Raw genomic sequence first — 20,330 nt, forward strand, 5'->3', positions numbered from 1 at the left:
TCACAATTTGAGTTGAATTACTGAAATGAACTTTTCCACGACATTCTAATTTATTGAGATGCACCTGTATAGTTATTATTTAATGTACTACAAGGCAAACAGATGCCTATGAACACAATGCGCAAACTTTCACTTGTCCTCCCATACAGCAAAACGCTTAATGTTGTATAATAACGGTTTTTTCTTGTCTTCATCACCTGGCTACTGTTGTAAAATGTTGAGAGATTCAAACAAAAATTAATAAAAAATAGAACAAAATAAAAAATAAAGCCCGCAAGTGACGTCACTAGTGGAAGCGCAAGTGTCTGAAATTGCAAGTCTGAGAATGCACGTCTGAGAGTGCAAGTGCGAGGCTGCAGCCAGACCCTTCTCGAGTAAATGGCAGCCATATCTAAATAGCTTTATGTCTAAAGGAACAAAAACAGAGATTATCATTCTGTTTACACATTTTTAGACAAATTAAATGTTAATAGAAGGTTGAAATTAGAGGTGGACAGACAATCAGTTTGACCAATATTTTTGTCAACCAATATTCACACCATGCAACTTGTATGTCATCCAATAAATAGCACTATTTGGTAGTATGAAGAAAAGAACCCAACAACAGTATTTACATGTAACTTATTTTATATATAGTTTGAATAAATTACTAAACTTTTGAAATAACAGCCATGAGGTTCTTTAGGTGAGAAATCTGTAGTTTTGAATATGAAAATACATTATCTTCCATCTCGACCACAAAACTATCAAGCATTTTGTTTATTTATACTGTAATGCTATAAACAACAACAACAATAGCATAATAAAAATTATTTATTGCGATTAATAGTATTTTCTTCTTATTAATATTGTTATTACATGGCTAACTATTATGCAAACGAATCTGAATAGAGAGAACACTAGTCTTTCATAAACACATCCATTTTCCACGTCAAAAGTCACATAAAATCATGCTAAAGTAACCTCTCTCTGATTGTAAATTATTTTAAGCACACTACACTAGCAGATGTCTGGCAGGCAGCCCCTGGCGAATCACATCGAAACGATCTCAGAAAGCGTGCTAACGTTAGATTTTATTGAATAAAACGGACCGTAATATAACAAATGTTATAGTTTTTTGATCAAATGAGATAAACTTTCAGAATAGCCTACTTACAATCTCATCACACACGTGTTTCAAAGTCTGCAAAGACCTCTAACCACTTCACTTTAACACCAGACAGTAATAATCGAGGATGGAATAAGCATATAAAACTGGTTTTGTAAAAACAAAACAAAACAAAACAAATAAAAAAATGTAGATATGTGGATTGCGTCAGGAGCTATTATCAGTAATGTTTAGAACGGCGTCTTGCTAACATGTAGGTATAAATTACCTTGTGACCAAAGCAACCATGACATTACAGCAAGTTACGCATGATAATGAAATCATGTCTAAAAGCCGAAATGTCGGTTACCCTTAATAGGGACTGAATGATGAACAGATATCAAGTAAATCGATGTAACACTTGCTTAACAAGTGGTATGTTGATTAAACTTTTTGACTTATCCTGTCTGAGAGAGTATGGAAGCCCGTTTCCGCCAGGTATGAAAAAAAAAACATGCCTTAAAAAGTCGAAATTATGACATACTTAAGTCATAATTACGAGATAAAAAGTTGAAATTATGACTACTAAATCTAAATTATGAGATAAAAAGTTGAAATTATGATTTACTACATCGAAATTACGAGATTAAAAAAAAATCGAAATTATGAGATAGAATGTCGAAATTATGACTTAGTAAGTCATAATTACGAGATAAAAAGTCGAAATTATGAGATAGAATGTCGAAATTATGACTTAGTAAGTCATATTATGAGATTTAAAAAGTCGAAGTTATGACTTGCTGGCTCACTTATCTACACGACACACGATTTTGGAAGGCCAGGTCTAATAATGTGAACACGTTGTTTTATATGGAATTTTAAACCTGGTTTGATGATGTTATTGCCTTAATTAGCGGAACACTGAGCAAACCCACTCTTGAAAGGATTTTAAGCAAAGAATTGCATCACCCCACGTAAGTCACAAAAAGATTACAGAAGTAGGCCTATTGCACATAAAGAATCACAAAATCAAAAGATTATAATTCACGTAGCATATGTAGCCTAGATGTGAATGATCCAGCATCATGTTCAGAATGTAAGCATTGACTTGGGAGCATAGGCTAAAACGTTCTTTAACAATATACTATGGGAAAATTAGAACACTGTGAAAATGTTGAAGTTTGCAGATGCAAGTTATAATAATAATGATGTAGCATGTATGGAAACCAACATTTTACTTCATACACCATAATGCCACAAAAAATATGAATCTGGTCAGTTTTAATGCATAAACACGTTTAGTACTGTCATGAAATTGTATTTTTTATTATACGTGTTTACTACATGTTTAATAGTAATAAGGTACCATGTTGATGTGATGTGCATATTGGTCCAAGTCTGATTATTTGTAAAATAAGAAATTATATGTGTAAAAAGTTTTGATTTCTCACTGTGATTTCTATTGTTCGTTCATAGTCGTACCGTCCACTAGATGGCAACACGGACCGATCTGATAGCAGCTCTAGCAGTTTATGTTGATAACCAGCATTGATGTATTATCATATACATCATTTTGTCTTCTAGGATGGATGACCTTTATGACTTTTTGAAGTCAAGAAACGTTTCTGACGACATCATACAGCGAATGCAACAGGATAAGGTATTCATGAAACTAATAAGTATATATGTATCACACGTGCAGTACCTAAAAATTGTCACAGAGAAACTTTGGAACAATATATTCTGTTTAATTTAAGTTTAAGTTATTGCTTGAAGTTATTGCTTAACAATAACTTCCAAATTTTGTTCCATGCATTATGAGAACTAAAAAATATAGCTGATTAACACGAGAAAAGCTGGCAGGAGTTGATCTAAAAACATTATTTAATTTAATCTGAATGGAGCAAGGCTCTAAGATTTTGTCCACACAGGGCTTCACAACACACACACACACACACAAACCTGATCATTTTCAATACATTTTATTGAAAATGTAATATATAAATATTACATTTTTTATTTATTTAACTGTAGCATAGACCTGGTGTTTAAAGGCAAAACTAACTATAATTATTATAGATCGAAATAGGTGAGATTAAAAGTAAAATAACATAGGCTACTACTGTCAGTCCATTAGATCAGTGAATCTCAACCTTTTGGCGTACCGGACCCCAGTCCAATTCAGAACCATCCTTAAGGACCCCCAGAACAACACTGACTCATCTATGTATCATTTGTGTCTTTGTGAGGACCAAATGCAGTCAAGTATAATTCAAGTTAGTTGACTTGTCCAGTATTTGGCCATATCATCAGCTATATTGGATTTTTCATTCATGGGAACAGGTCATGTAAAAATATACAAAATTTATTAAAAAAAAAAATATTTATACGGACCCCCTGGCCCTACGTCAAGGACCACTAGGGGTCCACGGACCCTTGGTTGAGAAACACTGCATTAGATGAACAAATGTAACTAAATTTTGTCTGTCACTTCCACAAGTGTCCACCAGATGTCACCTGTAGTCTAACATGGAATTTTAACTTGGCTCACCTATCATTTATTAACGTCCTCGCTCAATTAGTGTATTTTTAATGTTATAAATCATATTTATAATGTATTATGCATACCAAAAATGTAATTCTCTTCATTGCACATTTTCTGTGATTTGATTACCCGGTTCCATGATTCATGCTCTGTGCGATTCTCCTGCTACACACACAGCTTTCCAGACATCTACCAACTCTGTTTCAATACATATTTCCTTACAGGAAGAGCTTGATGAGATTGTCTTAGTAAAAAAATAAAGCTTGCTTTGACCTCGATTATGCTGTTTAAGCTTAACTTCAGTTCCTTCCTAAATAGTAAGTCTATACTAAGTGTACTAGACTATATCCATGACCCATATGTTGCTCTCTAACACTTTGTTCATTTCATGGCGAAACTCTGGGTAGTTATCATAATTCACAGGCAGCTCCAGGTAACAGCCACATGTGTGTGCAGTGGGTCTTCTCTGAAAGCCTTCCAATTGTGTGAAGCTAACAGTGATGTTCTTTCCAAGGAACAAATCTGACCCAGTGCAAAACCGAAGGAAAAGGGACAGGTGTTGTTTATCTGATTCTCCAAGAAATGTACTTAGATACCTGCCAGTCTGTTTTTGTTGTACATTCATTGTAGCAGGGTAAGCTATTGACTTCATGACCTTTCTTGATGTCGGTTGGAGTTCATCATAGGCAGCTGCAATGTCCTGGAGCTCAATTCTCATAGGTGCAAGCACATAATGCCACTGCTCTATCACAAACGCAGGTTCTTGAATCAGCTTCTGATGTGCCATTTCCTCCAAGAGCTGCTCGATATTATCTGCTGTTGGGACTCTTCGACAGTTATGATGATCCATGACCTCAAACAGCTCTTCTTTGTCCACATCTTCAAAATGTGTACGGCATGATTCTAGGATCACTCTGTCTGATTCTGTAACATACTTGAGAAAGCAGTCCACAAGACTTGTCGTGACACATCCATGGGCTGCCTGTTCCAGCAATACAGGTGCTATTTTTACAGGCAGGTACTTCTCTTTTTGCCAACCAAATGCAATGATTCGGCCAATGCTTTCCCACTCTTGTTGACCAAAGTCATGTCATAGATAAGGGACCTTAAAACTATTTCCCAAAGTGCACTGCTCCTAAAAGTCATTCCAAAACTCGGAAAGCACATCCCTCAAAACCCCCCCTTCATCAACAGCATTTTCCAGCCGTCCATCAGGAAGAATGACTTTCATAGATATGTTATCTGTCAAGACACTTTTGTCACAAAAATGTGCAATAAGCTGTTGAAGGGCCTGGCCGCGATGAATAACAATAATTTTCTTCACCATTTCACTCTGCACAAACGGCTCCAGTGAGTTATCAATTGGAGAAGGAACAGAATATGATTCCTCTAAAAGAGGTAAGGTGTCATCAAGCGCAGTGTCTTCCAGCCCAGAGATGTGCCCTGTGGAGACTGTTACAGTGCCACTATCCTCCAGATTGTCCACCTCTGGCTGTCTGGCTGCATCAATCTCAATCACACTTGATACATCAGTCACGCTAGTTATGGAGTCGGACAAAAAAACATCATCACTGCCTGCTGCAAATACAGTGCTACTGCCTACATAAACAAGGTCTGGCTCTACATTCTCAGTCAACACAGGGTATTGGATGGTACGTGTGGGAGACCAGGAATCTTGCATGTTTTCCACTCTCTGCACAATTGTTTTGCTGCTGAAGTGGAACTGTGTGTCTGACTGTGTCACTAGGGATGATTTTCTTCTTGGTTGTCAAGTAAAAACGCAAGACTGGTAATTTGGTCTGCTCATAAAGTTCTCCAACTGTAATCTGGTCATCTACTGCTTGCTCTTTAAAGTCTGTTACATCAACCACAAAACCTGTGAAGTTTCCCTCTGAACTTTTCTCATCAGGAAAAAACAAATTGACAGCTTTTTCCAAGTAGATCCTTTTTTCTAGTGTCCTTTGACACACAAATTTTCCATGTACCCCCACCTTTTTTTGTTCGTACCTGAGTAAACTTACCTTCTCGAAAATGCATCCATCCCATCTCAATTTTTGGCATACTCTTTTGAGCATTTTTTGACACACTTTTTTCACATACATTGTCAGTGTCACCTTTGCTTTCCTCAGAGGATCTCAGATGATGCCAACCCTGAAACAACATACAGAACTACCACATTTTGCAATAAGTTTGATTGCATCATATAATTGCTGTTAATAGTGTTGGCCTACTTCTGTAATCATTTTGTGACTTACGTGGGGTGATGCAATTATTTGCTTAAAATCCTTTCAAGAGTGGGTTTACTCAGTGTTCCGCTAATTAAGGCAATAATATCATCAAACCAGGTTTAAAATTCCATATAAAATAACGTGTTCACATTATTAGACCTGGCCTTCCAAAATCGTGTGTCGTGTAGATAAGTGAGCCAGCAAGTCATAACTTCGACTTTTTAAATCTCATAATTTGACTTACTAAGTCATAATTTCGACATTCTATCTCATAATTTCGATTTTTTTAATCTCGTAATTTCGATTTAGTAAATCATAATTTCAACTTTTTATCTCGTAATTATGACTTAAGTATGTCATAATTTCGACTTTTTATGGCATGATTTTTTTTTCTTACCTGGCGGAAACGGGCTTCCATAGAGAGAGGTTTCGTTAGAGACCATAATTGTATAAGTAGATTTCGCATTAGCCGCGGCGTTTGCAGGTCCGCCATATTGGAAAGGTCAATATCAACCCGTAAGATATTATGTGCAACAGGCAGCATTTTTACAACATTAGGTTGACCATTTCTGCGTATTGTAATAGATATAAATGTCAACATAAAACTGAGTATTAGGTAAACGCTATCTGTAAATAATACAGATAATCATAAACACGGTCCGATTTATTTAAAGCTTCAGTTTTAAAGCAATGGACATAAAGGTCATAAATGAATCTAGCAACCTGTAAACATTCACACTATATTTGTTACAAAATCATAATAAATAGAATCATTAATTAAGTTATTTCTTTCAGAATATATAAACAATGTATTAAAACATTAAACCTGGTTAATTATTTACTTCAAACCGTGTTGACCTTTCCAAGATGGCGGCGCTATTGACCAATCCAATGCGACACCTCCATGTTAACATCTATGACAGACATGTCCATTGCTGTAGTAGCACTTCGCTTCCTCAAAAGTTAAGGAAATCACCGGGGTCACCATTTTATTCCTATTTTATTTTAAAACACTCCAAATGCCACTTTTCTGTCACTGGGACAATAATTGACTTTGACCGACAGATGTCGTGCAGCAGGTTTTTGTGACAGGGCGCTGCCGGTGAACGCTCTGGGCGTGTGTGAAGATAACGCAACCAAGGGCTGGATGTGTAAACTGTCAGGAACAGATAATGCTCAGTAACCGTCGACCCTGGGCTGCAACAAGTCAGTCTTTTTAACAGAGCCCAGTGTCATGCAGTCAAGAGTGTGTCCAGATACTCCACTGCTTACAGCACCGCTCGATACATCGGTCATCTGACTTTATACAGTAAGTTTCGGCAGAATATGATTAGGTAAGAGACGTAAACTTTGTTTTGGTCGTCTTCTTCTCCAAATGTATGGGACAATGTTGCGAATGACACGATTTACTGTACGGAAACTGCAACAATGTAACATCGCCTGCTGTCGGTCAGATACATTGTATCATTTGCCTAATCGGACCTCAAGAACACAGTGGAAAAGGCAAGTGTGCAAGAACGGATCATTTGATGTCCTTGTGTCACCCGTCTGTAAGGGAAGGAACATGTCCTGGCTCTCTTGTCTCAGAACCAGAGGGTTGTTTCTACCCAAGAGAGTGTGGACACACTCCAGACACACGGTTGCTCTCTATAGCACATCTACGGACTCCAAACAAACCGCAAAGTCTGTGGTAAATCAGGAGAGTAAAGTTAAAACCTCAGAAACCCCGTTACGTGTTCCCTCAGAAGATGTCAAGTTGCTGCAGCTGGCGTACCCTCAGCGATGGAGACTGACGGGCAAGTCCAACTGTGCTCATGTTCTGTATTTACTTAGTATTATTGAAGGCACTTGATTGGTTTTGACTGTTTTCCGAGATTAATCCAAATGTAGAGTTTAACATCCCTTAAAAAATGTACAACGATACCTTTACAAAGATATATATCGAATATCATATATATCAGATGGTAGCACTTTATAGCTAAATATATATGCTGCAATGTAACTGTTAACTTAATATTAGTCACAAGTGTCAAAATATTAGTTATTAGAGCTACTCTGTAAATGTTGTAAATATTAGAATTTTTTAAATAAATATAAAAAAGAAAATTTGTAAATGAAATATCCACTTGTGCAAATGTACCTTTTGTAAATGTATAATATTTTGCAAATGGCCTTCTGAATGTCCTCACAGCTGCCGTGGGGTTTTTGGTGATCTCCAGCTCTGTCACTATGTCTGCACCATTTTTTCTGGGAAAAGTTATCGACACAATCTACACTAGCCCCCCAGAGGACTTCACCTCCTCCCTTACTTCCCTCTGTATCATGCTAACAGGGGTCTTCCTCTGCGGGGGCGCTGCAAATGCTGCTCGTGTTTACCTCATGCAAATCTCAGGTGAAATCTCAATGCACGTGAAACAATAAAAGATTTGTAGTGCAGTAGGGACTTGTTTTGGGGAGAATTTTTTGGCTTACACGACCATTCAAAAGTTTGGGGTCAATAAGATTTTTATTTTATTATTATTATTATTTAAAGATATTAATACGTTTAATCAGCAAGGACGCATTAAATTAATCAAAAGTGAAAGTAGACATTTATGATGTTACAAAAGATTTCAATTTCAAATAAATGCTGTTCTTTCCTCAGAATCCTGAAAAAAAATGTATCTCAGTTTCCACAAAAATATTAAGCAACACAACTCTTTTCAGCACTGGTAATAATAAGAAATGTTTCTTGAAATTAGCATATTAGAATGATTTCTGAAGGATCATGTGACACTTTTGATTGAAAATTCAACTTTGCCATCACAGGAATAAATTACATTTGAAATAACACAGGAATTAATTTAAATGTAAAAATGGAAAATAGTTATTTTGAATTGTAATAATTTCAAAATATTACTGTTTTACTGTATTTATTAATCAAATAAATTAAGTCTGGTGAGCAACTGAGCATAAGAATCTTTCAAAAAATTCCAAAAAGTTTTTATCAACCCCAAGATTTTGAATAGTACCATATGTATTTCCTGATTGAATTTATTTGTTTTGTAAAGCTTGGGCCTAGTTTAGTCTCATTAAATCCATAAATTAGAATCATTTCATCTGATTCTTTGTGTTGACCAGCATGCATTTCTGTGTTTGCTGTCTAAAAAGCCTTTCTCGACTTTCACAGGGCAACAGATTGTGCGAAAGTTACGTGAATCCCTTTTCTCCTCGATTCTGATGCAGGAGGTGGGATTCTTTGATAAGACCCGAACTGGTGAGCTCATTAACCGTCTTTCGGCAGACACGACCATCGTCGGGCGCTGCCTCACTGACAACCTGTCTGATGGCCTGCGTTCCCTTGCCCAGGCAGGGGCCGGAGTTGGCATGATGGTGAGATGCTTGTGATAGTTTGACATTTCAGCAGCTTATTCCCTTTACGAATATCACATTTTAACCACATTTTCTAAAGAATATTCTGAAGGAAATGTGAAAGGTGCACATGCCACAATTTTGCTTACATAAAAAAACCTGACTCTTATTACTTCCTGATGTGTTTCTAAAAACAGAAGATACAGTAATGCAGTGATTCTTATGTCGATGCACGTTGATTTCTTTTAATGTTTCCTCATGGAACTTTACAGTATATGTCTCATGTTTGAACTTTAGAATGCATCTACATGAATCACTCACTAATTCAATTCTTGGACTTTCTCTTTCTCTTTCTCAGTTATATGTGTCACCTAGTCTGGCAGCTTTTGTGCTGATGGTTGTTCCTCCTATTGCCTGCCTGGCTGTAATTTTTGGTAAATTTTTACGATCCATATCAAGGCGCACACAGGATGCGTTGGCAGAGGCCACACAGGTAAGAGGTCATGTTTACTTTTAATGGAGCTTTATTGCACGTTTTATTGACGTGCAATAAAAAAAATAGGTATGGAAGTAAGCCTTGGACAGTTATCATTTGATTGCTGAATTCATTGCTCTATTGTAAGCATAAACAAGTGTCTAGTAGCCAAAGGATAATTTTACTCTATAGCTGCTCTGCATCTCCTAGTTGGCAGAAGAGAGGATCAGCAACATACGGACAGTCCGGGCTTTTGGAAAAGAGCTGACGGAGGTGCAGAAGTACTCGGAAAAGGTTGACCATATTTTTGAACTGGCTAAGAAAGAGGCTGTGCTTTCTGCTGGATTCTATGGAGTGGTGAGATACTTAATTGTTGTACAAATATATAAGTTGTGTGAATGATTATAGGTAATGATTATCATAATCAGTAAGCCAGTTTAAGATCCTTGTCTAGTACAGTACCTCTCTAGTTATGCTCTGATGTTTTAATTTCTTTCACAGACAGGACTGAGTGGAAATGTCATCATCCTGAGTGTGTTGTATAAAGGAGGTCTGCTGATGGCCAGTGAGGCCATGACCATTGGGCAGCTCTCCTCTTTCCTAATGTATGCCTTCTGGGTGGGCATCAGCATCGCAGGTGAGGATGTTAGCTCAGAGAAACTGAATATACACTACTGTTCAAAAGTTTGGGGTGTTAGATTTTTTTTTTTTTAAGAAATTAATATTTTTATTCAGCAAGAACACATTAAATTGATCAAAAATTACAGTAAACACATGTATACTGTTAAACAAAGATTTATTTTTCAAATAAATGCTATTTTTTAAACTTTCTATTTATCAAAGAATCCTGAAAAAATGTTTTGCAGTTTCCACAAAAATATTAAGCAGCACAATGTTGTCAATATTTGGGATGTCATACTGGTATATAAACTTGCAACAAAACCAGTATTACTGGTAACGCCGGGGTTGGATGCCTTCACTTTCACCTTTAAATTTGGTGTCATAATTTACAAGAAAAGATTGTCTGTTGCACTTACATCTTTACATCTTTCACTTTATAAGACTAAAATGAATGCCTGAAAATGGATTCATTATTATTCTTAATGAAAAGCTCAACAGCAAAACAGTACAATGGCAAACTAGCTTATGTAATGTTTATTAAAGGGATAGGGGTCAGTTAGATTTTTTTTTTTGAAAGAAATTAATATTTTTATTCAGCAAGAACACATTAAATTGATCAAAAATTACAGTAAACACATGTATACTGTTAAACAAAGATTTATTTTTCAAATAAATGCTATTTTTTAAACTTTCTATTTATCAAAGAATCCTGAAAAAATGTTTTGCAGTTTCCACAAAAATATTAAGCAGCACAATGTTGTCAATATTTGGGATGTCATACTGGTATATAAACTTGCAACAAAACCAGTATTACTGGTAACGCCGGGGTTGGATGCCTTCACTTTCACCTTTAAATTTGGTGTCATAATTTACAAGAAAAGATTGTCTGTTGCACTTACATCTTTACATCTTTCACTTTATAAGACTAAAATGAATGCCTGAAAATGGATTCATTATTATTCTTAATGAAAAGCTCAACAGCAAAACAGTACAATGGCAAACTAGCTTATGTAATGTTTATTAAAGGGATAGTTCACTTTAAGTTGCTGGTCCCCATTGACTTCCATGCTATGGAAAACAAAAACACTATGCAACACAATGGGGACCAGCAACTGAAGGTGAACTATCCCTTTAACAAAAACAAAGGTGAGGCATGGCATACACCACATGCTTTATTATATAATGACTTACAAAAAAATGTTAAATTAGCAAACACTGTAGAACTAAATAAATAAAAAACAAATAAAAAAGCCTCCCACAATGTAGCATAACATCAGTGGCCTGTCGCATGAAGCTAGCTGAATAAACTAAGTTTCAGAGTAGGTTTCGAGTTGACAAAACCAAACAAATCCAAACTGGTTCCAGTACCTGTACTGTAACTAAATCAAATTACACTTCAAATACATTTTTTCCAAAGATGCTTTCCATCATTTTAGGTAGTTCTTATCATGCTGATGTATTTTCAAGTGTTCGTTTTTCTAATAAATTTTAATTAGGGTCTGCGGGAGTTTGGGCGGGGCTTTGATACCACGGCTCCACCTCACGATCACTACTGCTCAGACTCTGGCTCCAAATTACGTCATTTTCTCAAGATGACAGCGGCCATACTGAGAATGTTTTGGCTTTACTTTTCTACAGTGGAAGGAATTGGAGATGCATCGTCCATCTTTTTTTACAGTCTATGGTCCCAAGGCATGCTTTATAGTTTTTGTAGTCAGTGTGCAACCTGAGAGTAGACAAAGAATAGGTTTCTTTCAACACAGTTCTGGGATTAGGGGGTTGAGCATCTCAACACTGGGCCTTACTCATAGGTAGAAACCAGTTGCTGTATTAGCTGTAATTATTGCCCTGTGTAGAAGTTTTTAAAGTACAACTTGTCATTTTTCTGTGGATTAATTTTAAGGTTTCAGCTCATTCTACTCAGAGTTGATGAAGGGGCTTGGTGCTGGTACTCGTCTATGGGAACTCATGGACAGAAAGCCTGAATTTCCTCTCAGTGGTAAAAAGAATTTCTTAAAATAATGCCTAAAATGCACATTAGTTCCTATGAAAAACGGTTTAACTTTTCATATGTGAACAGCAGTGCTGTAATGATTTTTTTGTTCTTTAGAGGGGCTTGTGTTAAAACCAGAGCAGTTAAAAGGAGAACTGGACTTTTGTAATGTGTGTTTTGCTTACCCAACGAGGAAGGATTCACCCATCTTCCAAGATCTAAATCTGTCTGTGCCAGCGGGGTCAGTAATGGCAGTAGTGGGATCCAGTGGTTCAGGCAAATCCACACTGGTGTCACTGTTGCTCCGGCTCTATGATCCTGATTCAGGTGAGTACTGAAAGTAAGAATGTAATGGAAAATGTTGATACTTTGTATGTTGATATGAAAGTGAAAATGTGTAGTTTTGATTCAAATGCAGGTGTTGTCACTGTTGATGGCTGGGATATACGAGACTTGAATCCTTACTGGCTGAGGAGTCACATAGGTACTGTAAGCCAGGTAAGAAACGCCACCAGCAAAAAGAAAATCAGACAATCTCCTGCCTCCATTTTACTTATTTCTGTGTGTGAATTTGTTTGTTGTAGGAGCCAGTTCTTTTCTCCTGCTCTATTGCTGAGAACATCGCTTATGGGGCGGCTGACCCAAGTCGGGTCACAGTAGAGGACATCTACAGGGCAGCGCAGATAGCCAATGCTCATGACTTCATCCAGGAATTCCCTAAGGGCTATGATACAGTGGTAGGAGAGAAAGGGGTATTGCTGTCAGGTATGAATAAACCTCTGATACGTCAGTAAAATTAATGTCTGTAACAGGACAAATTTGTCTGTTTGTAATTCACCCAACAATTTATGCATAACTACATTGATTTGTGGAACAGGTGGACAAAAACAAAGAGTCGCTATAGCACGAGCCCTGCTGAAGGTAATCTGTCCTCTATAGTATTTTACTGAATTTTAAATATTTGTTGTTTACCAAAGGAACACTGAATATCTTCTCATGCTTTTCACAGAATCCAAAGATACTGTTATTGGATGAAGCCACAAGGTGAAATGTTGTTTGAATACTTCTTCTAAATTAACTTGTACTTAAAAATAAATTAACTAATAGATTAGCAGTAGCATACCAGTTAAAAAATTAACATTTTTAAACTGTAGAGATCTTCTGAAATAACTTTCTAAATTCCTAAATGGGTAATTCCCTACTGTCTCTCACTTTTTATATAGTATTAGCAAATACATTTGAATGAAAACAAAATACAGAGATAAAAGCTAGATTTTAAGTCTTTATTCTTATATCATCTTTGAAAATGATAACAACTTTTAATAATACTTTTACTAAAATCTCATATATTTAACTAAATCCTAAATCTTATATTTTATAGTCTTTTTTTCATTTCTAAAATAATTAACGACTCCAAAAAATAAATTGTCTTCATGACATCATCATCATTTCAGGGTCTCGACTTTATCATCTTTATTAAAGACTCGACTTTATCATCACTTTATCATGTTTCATTAATAGTACAGTACTATACGATCTTTACATGTGAACCTTGTTGCCATGATTTTGTACATAAGAACTGATCATTAAAAATTACCTTTAGCACAAGGCTAATCAAACTTGTTGAATGCTCAAACTTGTCTAACTCTCAACCTGTTCATTAATTAATTAACTTTTCCTTCATTAATTTATCCTGAGATGTACAATGCAGTTTACTTTCTTTCTTTTTTTTTTACTTTCACATTAACATTGCTTTATGTTTGAAATCTTTAAAAATAGAAACCACATTTTCAAACCACAAAATGCATCTGTTTCTAGAGTTACGGCTTATGTCATGATTAGAATAACTATATAATAAGACTTGCCCTGGTCTCTGTTTCAGTGCTCTGGATGCAGAGAATGAGTTTCTGGTACAGGAGGCATTAGAGAGGCTGATGCACAGTCGCACCGTGTTGATCATCGCTCACCGTCTCTCCACCATCCAGAGCGCAGATGCCGTGGCTGTGCTGGACCAGCACCGCGTGATGGAGATCGGCAGCCACACCAAGCTCCTTGCCAACAACCAGGGGCTCTTCCGCAAGCTGGTGGAGAAGCAGGCCTTCCTGCAGGCCAAACAGAAACAGGCTCTCTTTAAATAGGAGTAATTTAAAGACAACAGAGTGAGCGCACATAAATTCAAACATGTTTAAAGGTTTTTCATATGTTTGATTGTGTTTTAAGCACTCCGAAATGACTAAGACTGAAATGTAGCTATTTATCATAAACTGCCAAGTAACTGGAAACCAGTTGTATACTGATCATTGTTAATTACAATGGCAGACAGTCACAGCATACATGCTGTGGACATGATTTAATACTCATCCGAATTACAAAAAACACTGCTTTTTAAATAGTTTTATGCTTTCATAGCCCAAGAAAAACATTATTGTATTTTTTTTAAAAAGCTTTGGAAAAGCTTGAAAGGGATATGAGGTCGATTTGAAATATAAGACTACGTTACTTGATACTACTGCAACTATTACGTGTAATACATCCGAGTTACAAAAAACACTGCTTTTTAAATAGTTTTATGCTTTCATAGCCCAAGAAAAACATTATTGTATTTTTTTTAAAAAGCTTTGGAAAAGCTTGAAAGGGATATGAGGTCGATTTGAAATATAAGACTACGTTACTTGATACTACTGCAACTATTACGTGTAATAAATCATGTCAGTCCTTTATTAAGGAACAGGTAAAAATCAATTTATTTAATTGTACCTAGGCCTTAGTAGAAACACGAGCAGAATTAATTTCTGTGTAAACTGTACAGAAATCCATTCCTAAGTAAACTGTTGCATTTGATTCAATGGGAAAATTTACACAAGAATGGTTTATGAAAACATAAATTAATTTCATGTACACAAATTCATTCAGCATATGTTTCATAAGTAATATGGATAATGAAGTATTTTGTAAGGGTGATTACAGAAACAATGGTGCGTCTGTCGTTTCTTATCGCCTTTGGTAATGACACAGATGTCAGTGAATCGTGCCTAGATCATAAACCGCAAAGCTACAATGGTGTATGGACCATTGTAAAAGAAAAAAGGATAGATATTATTGTCTCAGTTGTATTTGAGAACAGACACTATGACAGAGGTATTTTAATGTAACTTTTACTTAACCTATATATTTGGATAAGATTAAATCTATTCCAAATTTTAGACGATTTTAATATTTAGTGTGGTAACTTATTAGGTTTCAGTTTGTGAAATGTATATGTTTGGCTGTTGTTTGTTTATTTTCTATTGTTTTATCTGCACTCTTAATACATTACCTTGAAATACTGATTACTTAAAACACTGCCCTGTCCACATGCCTGTCTTTAAGAACATATAAATGAGTTTAGTTGCCAAAAGAGGGTGCTGTTCACAGTTGAAAATAAATTACTATGTATTTTGGAATCCAAGAGTGACAGCAATAGTGGGATAAACGAAAGAGGTAAAAACTCTCAAACAGAATTCGATCTACTATGGCAAAGTACTGTTGATGCAAGCGACATACTACTGTAATTATAGTCTGTCTCAAATAGTTATGGTCACTACATTGGTATGAATTTTACTACACCCAAATAGTAAAGTGGATTGATTAATTGCCCAAATTGTATCCCTCTCTTAACCTCAGAAACTGAATCTCCAGCTCTGATTAAGTTGAAGCAGGGAAATTGTAGCTCAGATTGTTTTGTTTGCTGAAGCAGTAAGCTGCTTACCCTCAGTGACTGCCTACAGCCTTCACTGACTCACTCAGCTCAACATAAGCTCAAGGGCCAACTATGGCAGGATATCTGCTTGCACAGAGACAGGCCTCTTTTGAGTAAAGTATGCAGAGCAGCCACACACCTCCCTGCACTGGAGAGAGAGAAAAAAGAATCACAATCAGCATTTTTTTGTCTTGTTTTCCAATAAAAATATCTATAAAAATCCTTAAAACTAAATAGATTTATTTGAGAAACAAAACAGCATATAAAAACTTTTATTATTATTTTAAAGCTTAAATTTTCCGAGAATATACACTATAGAGGTCAGAGAAAAATAACAAATAAATAAATAAATACCTATCAAGTTATCAATGAAACGAAATAAAATATGTGCAATATTAAGTAAGCTTATCAACACTTCAATTCACTTATATTGACTTAGTTTACGATTATTGCAAATATGTTTGGCCGGAGAGGTGTTTTATAACATCATTCGCGACAATGAGTCACCTATTAGCTTGTAAAAAACAGCTAACAATTAATACAACTGTTGATACTGTGGAGATTTACTGATGAGATACTGTTTTGCTTTACCAACACTGCGCAAACTATATGAAAATAATGCGATCAAATATTGGCTGTGCACAAATCTCTACACGTGCTATTTTACAATTGACAGAAATATACTACGAACCACTATGTGGGACAAGGCTGGTAGCAACATCAGTTCCGCCCCCACGCCGGGCCTGGAATGATGACTATCAAACCATAAAAGGACATTCATGCTAACTACGAACCTGGAGACAGTGGGAGACACGCCGCTTCACTAGGAAGTCACCCCTCGCTTACCCTGCTAGGGCCTAATATGGTTGAAGGATGAGGAAAATTCCAACTGAACATACACGTCCTCAATAGTGCGCATGGGGACGAACACGAAGAGTATATAAGGTTTTCATGGGTCGTTCAGTCCGTGACTGCATCCATCCGCGGCTGTGTTCAGCACTGAGTTTCATCAGAAAGGTAAGACAACTGCATTAGACCCATGCGCTACTAGTGTAGTTTCGCGGACAAGGCGACTTTCCTATTATATTTGAAGACAAAGTCTACAAGATACAGATAAAGAGTTCGCTATAAATTATAAGAAAAGCTAGCAAAAGTATGTTTCCATTATATTCATATCATAATATATGATTTGTATATTTTGAAGTTGTCACTGGCAGTGTTTATAATTTGTATACTTAATGTGACAGCATGTAAGAATCATATTAGAACATAAATTTGTGCTTCTATACAATATTAGAAATATCTCAATTCTAAGGGCTATATAGATTTATAACAAAATGCTAACTTAAAATGTTATTCTCACTACACTCACTTGCTCAGTGGTTATTGATTTGGATTGATTGGTTGCAATATAGCTTTACCCATGTACACTAAAAAAAAGTCAACCAAACTTAAACATTTAATTGTAATTGTTGCCTTAAATTAAAATAAGTTATCTGCTATCATAATTGCAGCTATTATTGCTCTTTTAAACATTTAGAATTTCATTACTGATGAATAAAATAAAGCTAAAAACTCTGACTTAGAAAATGAGACATGAAACTGACTCATAAAACTCATGAAAACATTTTTGCAGTGTATAAATTGATCAGTGCATTGTAGAATCACTTAATTCAATTTATCTTTTTGCATAAAGTTGCATCCAATCCAGTATTTGTCAGTGTTCTCAATCTAGTTAGAAATTGTAACTATTTTACAAGTTATGTATGATTTTGTAAGAATTCATATGATGTGATTCATACGGAAACATACGATTTTTATAAATAAAGCATGGCGGTCAACCCCTAAAACTAACCATCAGTGGATGTAAGCAGATTGTACTAAAATCTGTGATTGAAATATGAAATAATTCATAAAATTAGCCACCAATTCACTAAAAAAGTTAGAAACTGCCATGACTGTGTGCTGATATGTTCCTCATTAGACTCCATCAAGATGTGTGACGACGACGAGACTACCGCCCTTGTGTGTGACAACGGTTCAGGCCTGGTCAAGGCTGGCTTTGCCGGTGATGATGCCCCCAGAGCTGTCTTCCCCTCCATCGTTGGTCGCCCCCGTCACCAGGTTTGTTCAACTGCATTTTGCCCTTTGTAAATATCATTCATAAGCATAAGCTACTGCAACATTTAAATATTGTGACATTAAAAATACCCATTTTTTCCTCCAGGGTGTCATGGTGGGTATGGGTCAGAAGGACTCATACGTAGGAGATGAAGCTCAGAGCAAGAGGGGTATCCTCACTTTGAAGTACCCCATCGAGCATGGTATTATTACCAACTGGGACGATATGGAGAAGATCTGGCACCACACCTTCTACAACGAGCTCCGCGTGGCCCCTGAGGAGCACCCAACTCTGCTGACTGAGGCCCCTCTTAACCCCAAGGCTAACCGTGAGAAGATGACCCAGATCATGTTTGAGACCTTCAACGTCCCAGCCATGTATGTGGCCATTCAGGCTGTGCTGTCCCTGTATGCTTCTGGCCGTACCACTGGTGAGACAATTATTTTAACATTAACCACTCACATTAATCATATATGTTGAAGATCTGATTTACAAATAATTTTATTGTATATAGCAAAATGTGCTAATTTTTTCTGACCCATTTTTTCTATATTTTAGGTATTGTGCTGGACTCTGGTGATGGTGTGTCCCACAATGTCCCCATTTATGAGGGTTACGCTCTGCCCCACGCCATCATGCGTCTGGATTTGGCTGGTCGCGATCTGACCGATTACCTCATGAAGATCCTGACCGAGCGTGGTTATTCTTTCGTCACAACTGGTAGGAAAATGCAGTTTGACAATTTCTGTGTTGCATTCTTCTGTTTATCCCAACAGCTCAAAATGTTTCTTCAGATGTGTCTTTCGATAAATTTTTGTTACATTTGTTTAGGGATACACAATATTTCAGTACCATAATGGTTATTGGCCAAAGTTTTTTTTTTATTTATTGCATCAGTCAGTGTTGGATATACACTACCGTTCAAAGTTTGGAGTCAGTGAGTTTTTTTTTTTTTTTGAAAGAAATTAATAGTTTTACTGTTTTTGCTATATTTTTGATTAAATAAATACATCTGTGGTGACCATAGGAGACTTCTTTCAAAAACACTTATCTATACCAAACTTTTGAATGGTAGAGTATATCGGCTAATATTGGATAATTGTGCATGCTCAATTCTCCTTTTTTTTTTTTTATAAAACACTTATATAGAGTTAATCTTTAATAATTTAATAACACCTTTTGGCTTGTCAGTATCTGCCAGAATTTTATTATGGTGCATCCATTTGTTATTTGTTCTGCTATGTTAGAAACAACTGACTTACTTAAAACTCTTTATAGCTGAGCGTGAGATTGTCCGTGACATCAAGGAGAAGCTGTGCTACGTGGCTCTGGACTTTGAGAATGAGATGGCCACTGCCGCCTCTTCCTCTTCCCTGGAGAAGAGCTATGAGTTGCCCGACGGCCAGGTCATCACCATTGGTAACGAGCGTTTCCGGTGCCCAGAGACCCTCTTCCAGCCTTCTTTCATTGGTGCGTAAAGACAAACACTATTATAAAGTGCTGAATTTTCCATACAGCTCTTAGTTTTATAAATAAGGTGTTTCTAAACAGGTATGGAGTCTGCTGGAATCCATGAGACTGCCTACAACAGCATCATGAAGTGCGACATTGACATCAGGAAGGACCTGTATGCCAACAATGTCTTGTCAGGTGGTACCACCATGTACCCAGGTATTGCTGATCGTATGCAGAAGGAGATCACTGCCTTGGCCCCCAGCACAATGAAGATCAAGGTAATGCATATGTGGTTATCCTTTAACATGGTCCCACTCTCCACAATGCATCACTAACCTGTTCATGTGTCTCCTTATTCTGACAGATCATTGCCCCACCTGAGCGTAAATACTCTGTATGGATCGGTGGCTCCATCTTGGCTTCCCTGTCCACCTTCCAGCAGATGTGGATCACCAAGCAGGAATACGATGAGGCAGGCCCCAGCATTGTCCACCGCAAGTGCTTCTAAATCCATCATCTGCATCTATTTGCTGTGGAATATGCAATAATGGAGAATACATTCATCATTATGGGACAGCTTTGGTACAAATTTATTTTGTACCCATGTGTTACTTGATGAACATACCCTGGATTACCAAGCAGGAACATGATGAGGCAGGCCCTAGCATTGTCCAAACAAACACAATCAAGATCCAGAAGACCATTATACCATGT

The 20,330-nt window shown here is 36.6% G+C and overlaps 2 protein-coding genes and 2 pseudogenes across 2 annotated transcripts; 2 read left to right on the plus strand and 2 right to left on the minus strand.

Moving 5' to 3' along the window:
- The window catches only part of LOC107676557 (unhealthy ribosome biogenesis protein 2 homolog), a 17,573-nt pseudogene extending 16,843 nt beyond the window's left edge, over positions 1–730 (minus strand).
- A 3,171-nt stretch (positions 731–3,901) lies between these two features.
- LOC107676558 (uncharacterized) lies at positions 3,902–5,313 on the minus strand (annotated as a pseudogene).
- Positions 5,314–6,754: 1,441 nt separating this feature from the next.
- On the plus strand, positions 6,755–14,808 carry LOC107676605 (ATP-binding cassette sub-family B member 10, mitochondrial-like). The gene is made up of 13 exons (XM_016471185.1): positions 6,755–7,656; positions 8,052–8,252; positions 9,030–9,232; positions 9,570–9,704; positions 9,897–10,043; positions 10,188–10,323; positions 12,211–12,306; positions 12,418–12,627; positions 12,719–12,798; positions 12,885–13,065; positions 13,178–13,221; positions 13,310–13,344; positions 14,183–14,808. The coding sequence occupies exons 1-13, from the start codon at positions 7,236–7,238 to the stop codon at positions 14,436–14,438; spliced, it is 2,145 nt and encodes a 714-aa protein (XP_016326671.1). The 5' UTR covers positions 6,755–7,235; the 3' UTR covers positions 14,439–14,808.
- A 1,971-nt stretch (positions 14,809–16,779) lies between these two features.
- LOC107676586 (actin, alpha skeletal muscle 2-like) lies at positions 16,780–20,330 on the plus strand. The gene is made up of 7 exons (XM_016471160.1): positions 16,780–17,056; positions 18,024–18,163; positions 18,267–18,591; positions 18,720–18,881; positions 19,440–19,631; positions 19,713–19,894; positions 19,981–20,330. Exons 2-7 carry the CDS (start codon positions 18,035–18,037, stop codon positions 20,122–20,124), a joined length of 1,134 nt encoding a protein of 377 aa, XP_016326646.1. The 5' UTR covers positions 16,780–17,056; positions 18,024–18,034; the 3' UTR covers positions 20,125–20,330.

The sequence above is a fragment of the Sinocyclocheilus anshuiensis genome, unplaced genomic scaffold (genome assembly GCF_001515605.1).
Source record: "Sinocyclocheilus anshuiensis isolate Anshui unplaced genomic scaffold, SAMN03320099.WGS_v1.1 scaffold204, whole genome shotgun sequence".
NCBI lineage: Eukaryota > Metazoa > Chordata > Actinopteri > Cypriniformes > Cyprinidae > Sinocyclocheilus > Sinocyclocheilus anshuiensis.

Bases quoted from the DNA above. Each gene is read 5' to 3' on its own strand.
- LOC107676605 (XM_016471185.1), top strand. From the start codon at position 7,236: ATGTATGGGACAATGTTGCGAATGACACGATTTACTGTACGGAAACTG. The intron at 10,044-10,187 runs GTGAGATACTTA...TTTCTTTCACAG, and splicing joins CTGCTGGATTCTATGGAGTG to ACAGGACTGAGTGGAAATGT. The intron at 12,307-12,417 runs GTAAAAAGAATT...TTTGTTCTTTAG, and splicing joins GCCTGAATTTCCTCTCAGTG to AGGGGCTTGTGTTAAAACCA.
- LOC107676586 (XM_016471160.1), top strand. From the start codon at position 18,035: ATGTGTGACGACGACGAGACTACCGCCCTTGTGTGTGACAACGGTTCA. The intron at 18,164-18,266 runs GTTTGTTCAACT...TTTTTCCTCCAG, and splicing joins TTGGTCGCCCCCGTCACCAG to GGTGTCATGGTGGGTATGGG. The intron at 18,882-19,439 runs GTAGGAAAATGC...AACTCTTTATAG, and splicing joins TTATTCTTTCGTCACAACTG to CTGAGCGTGAGATTGTCCGT.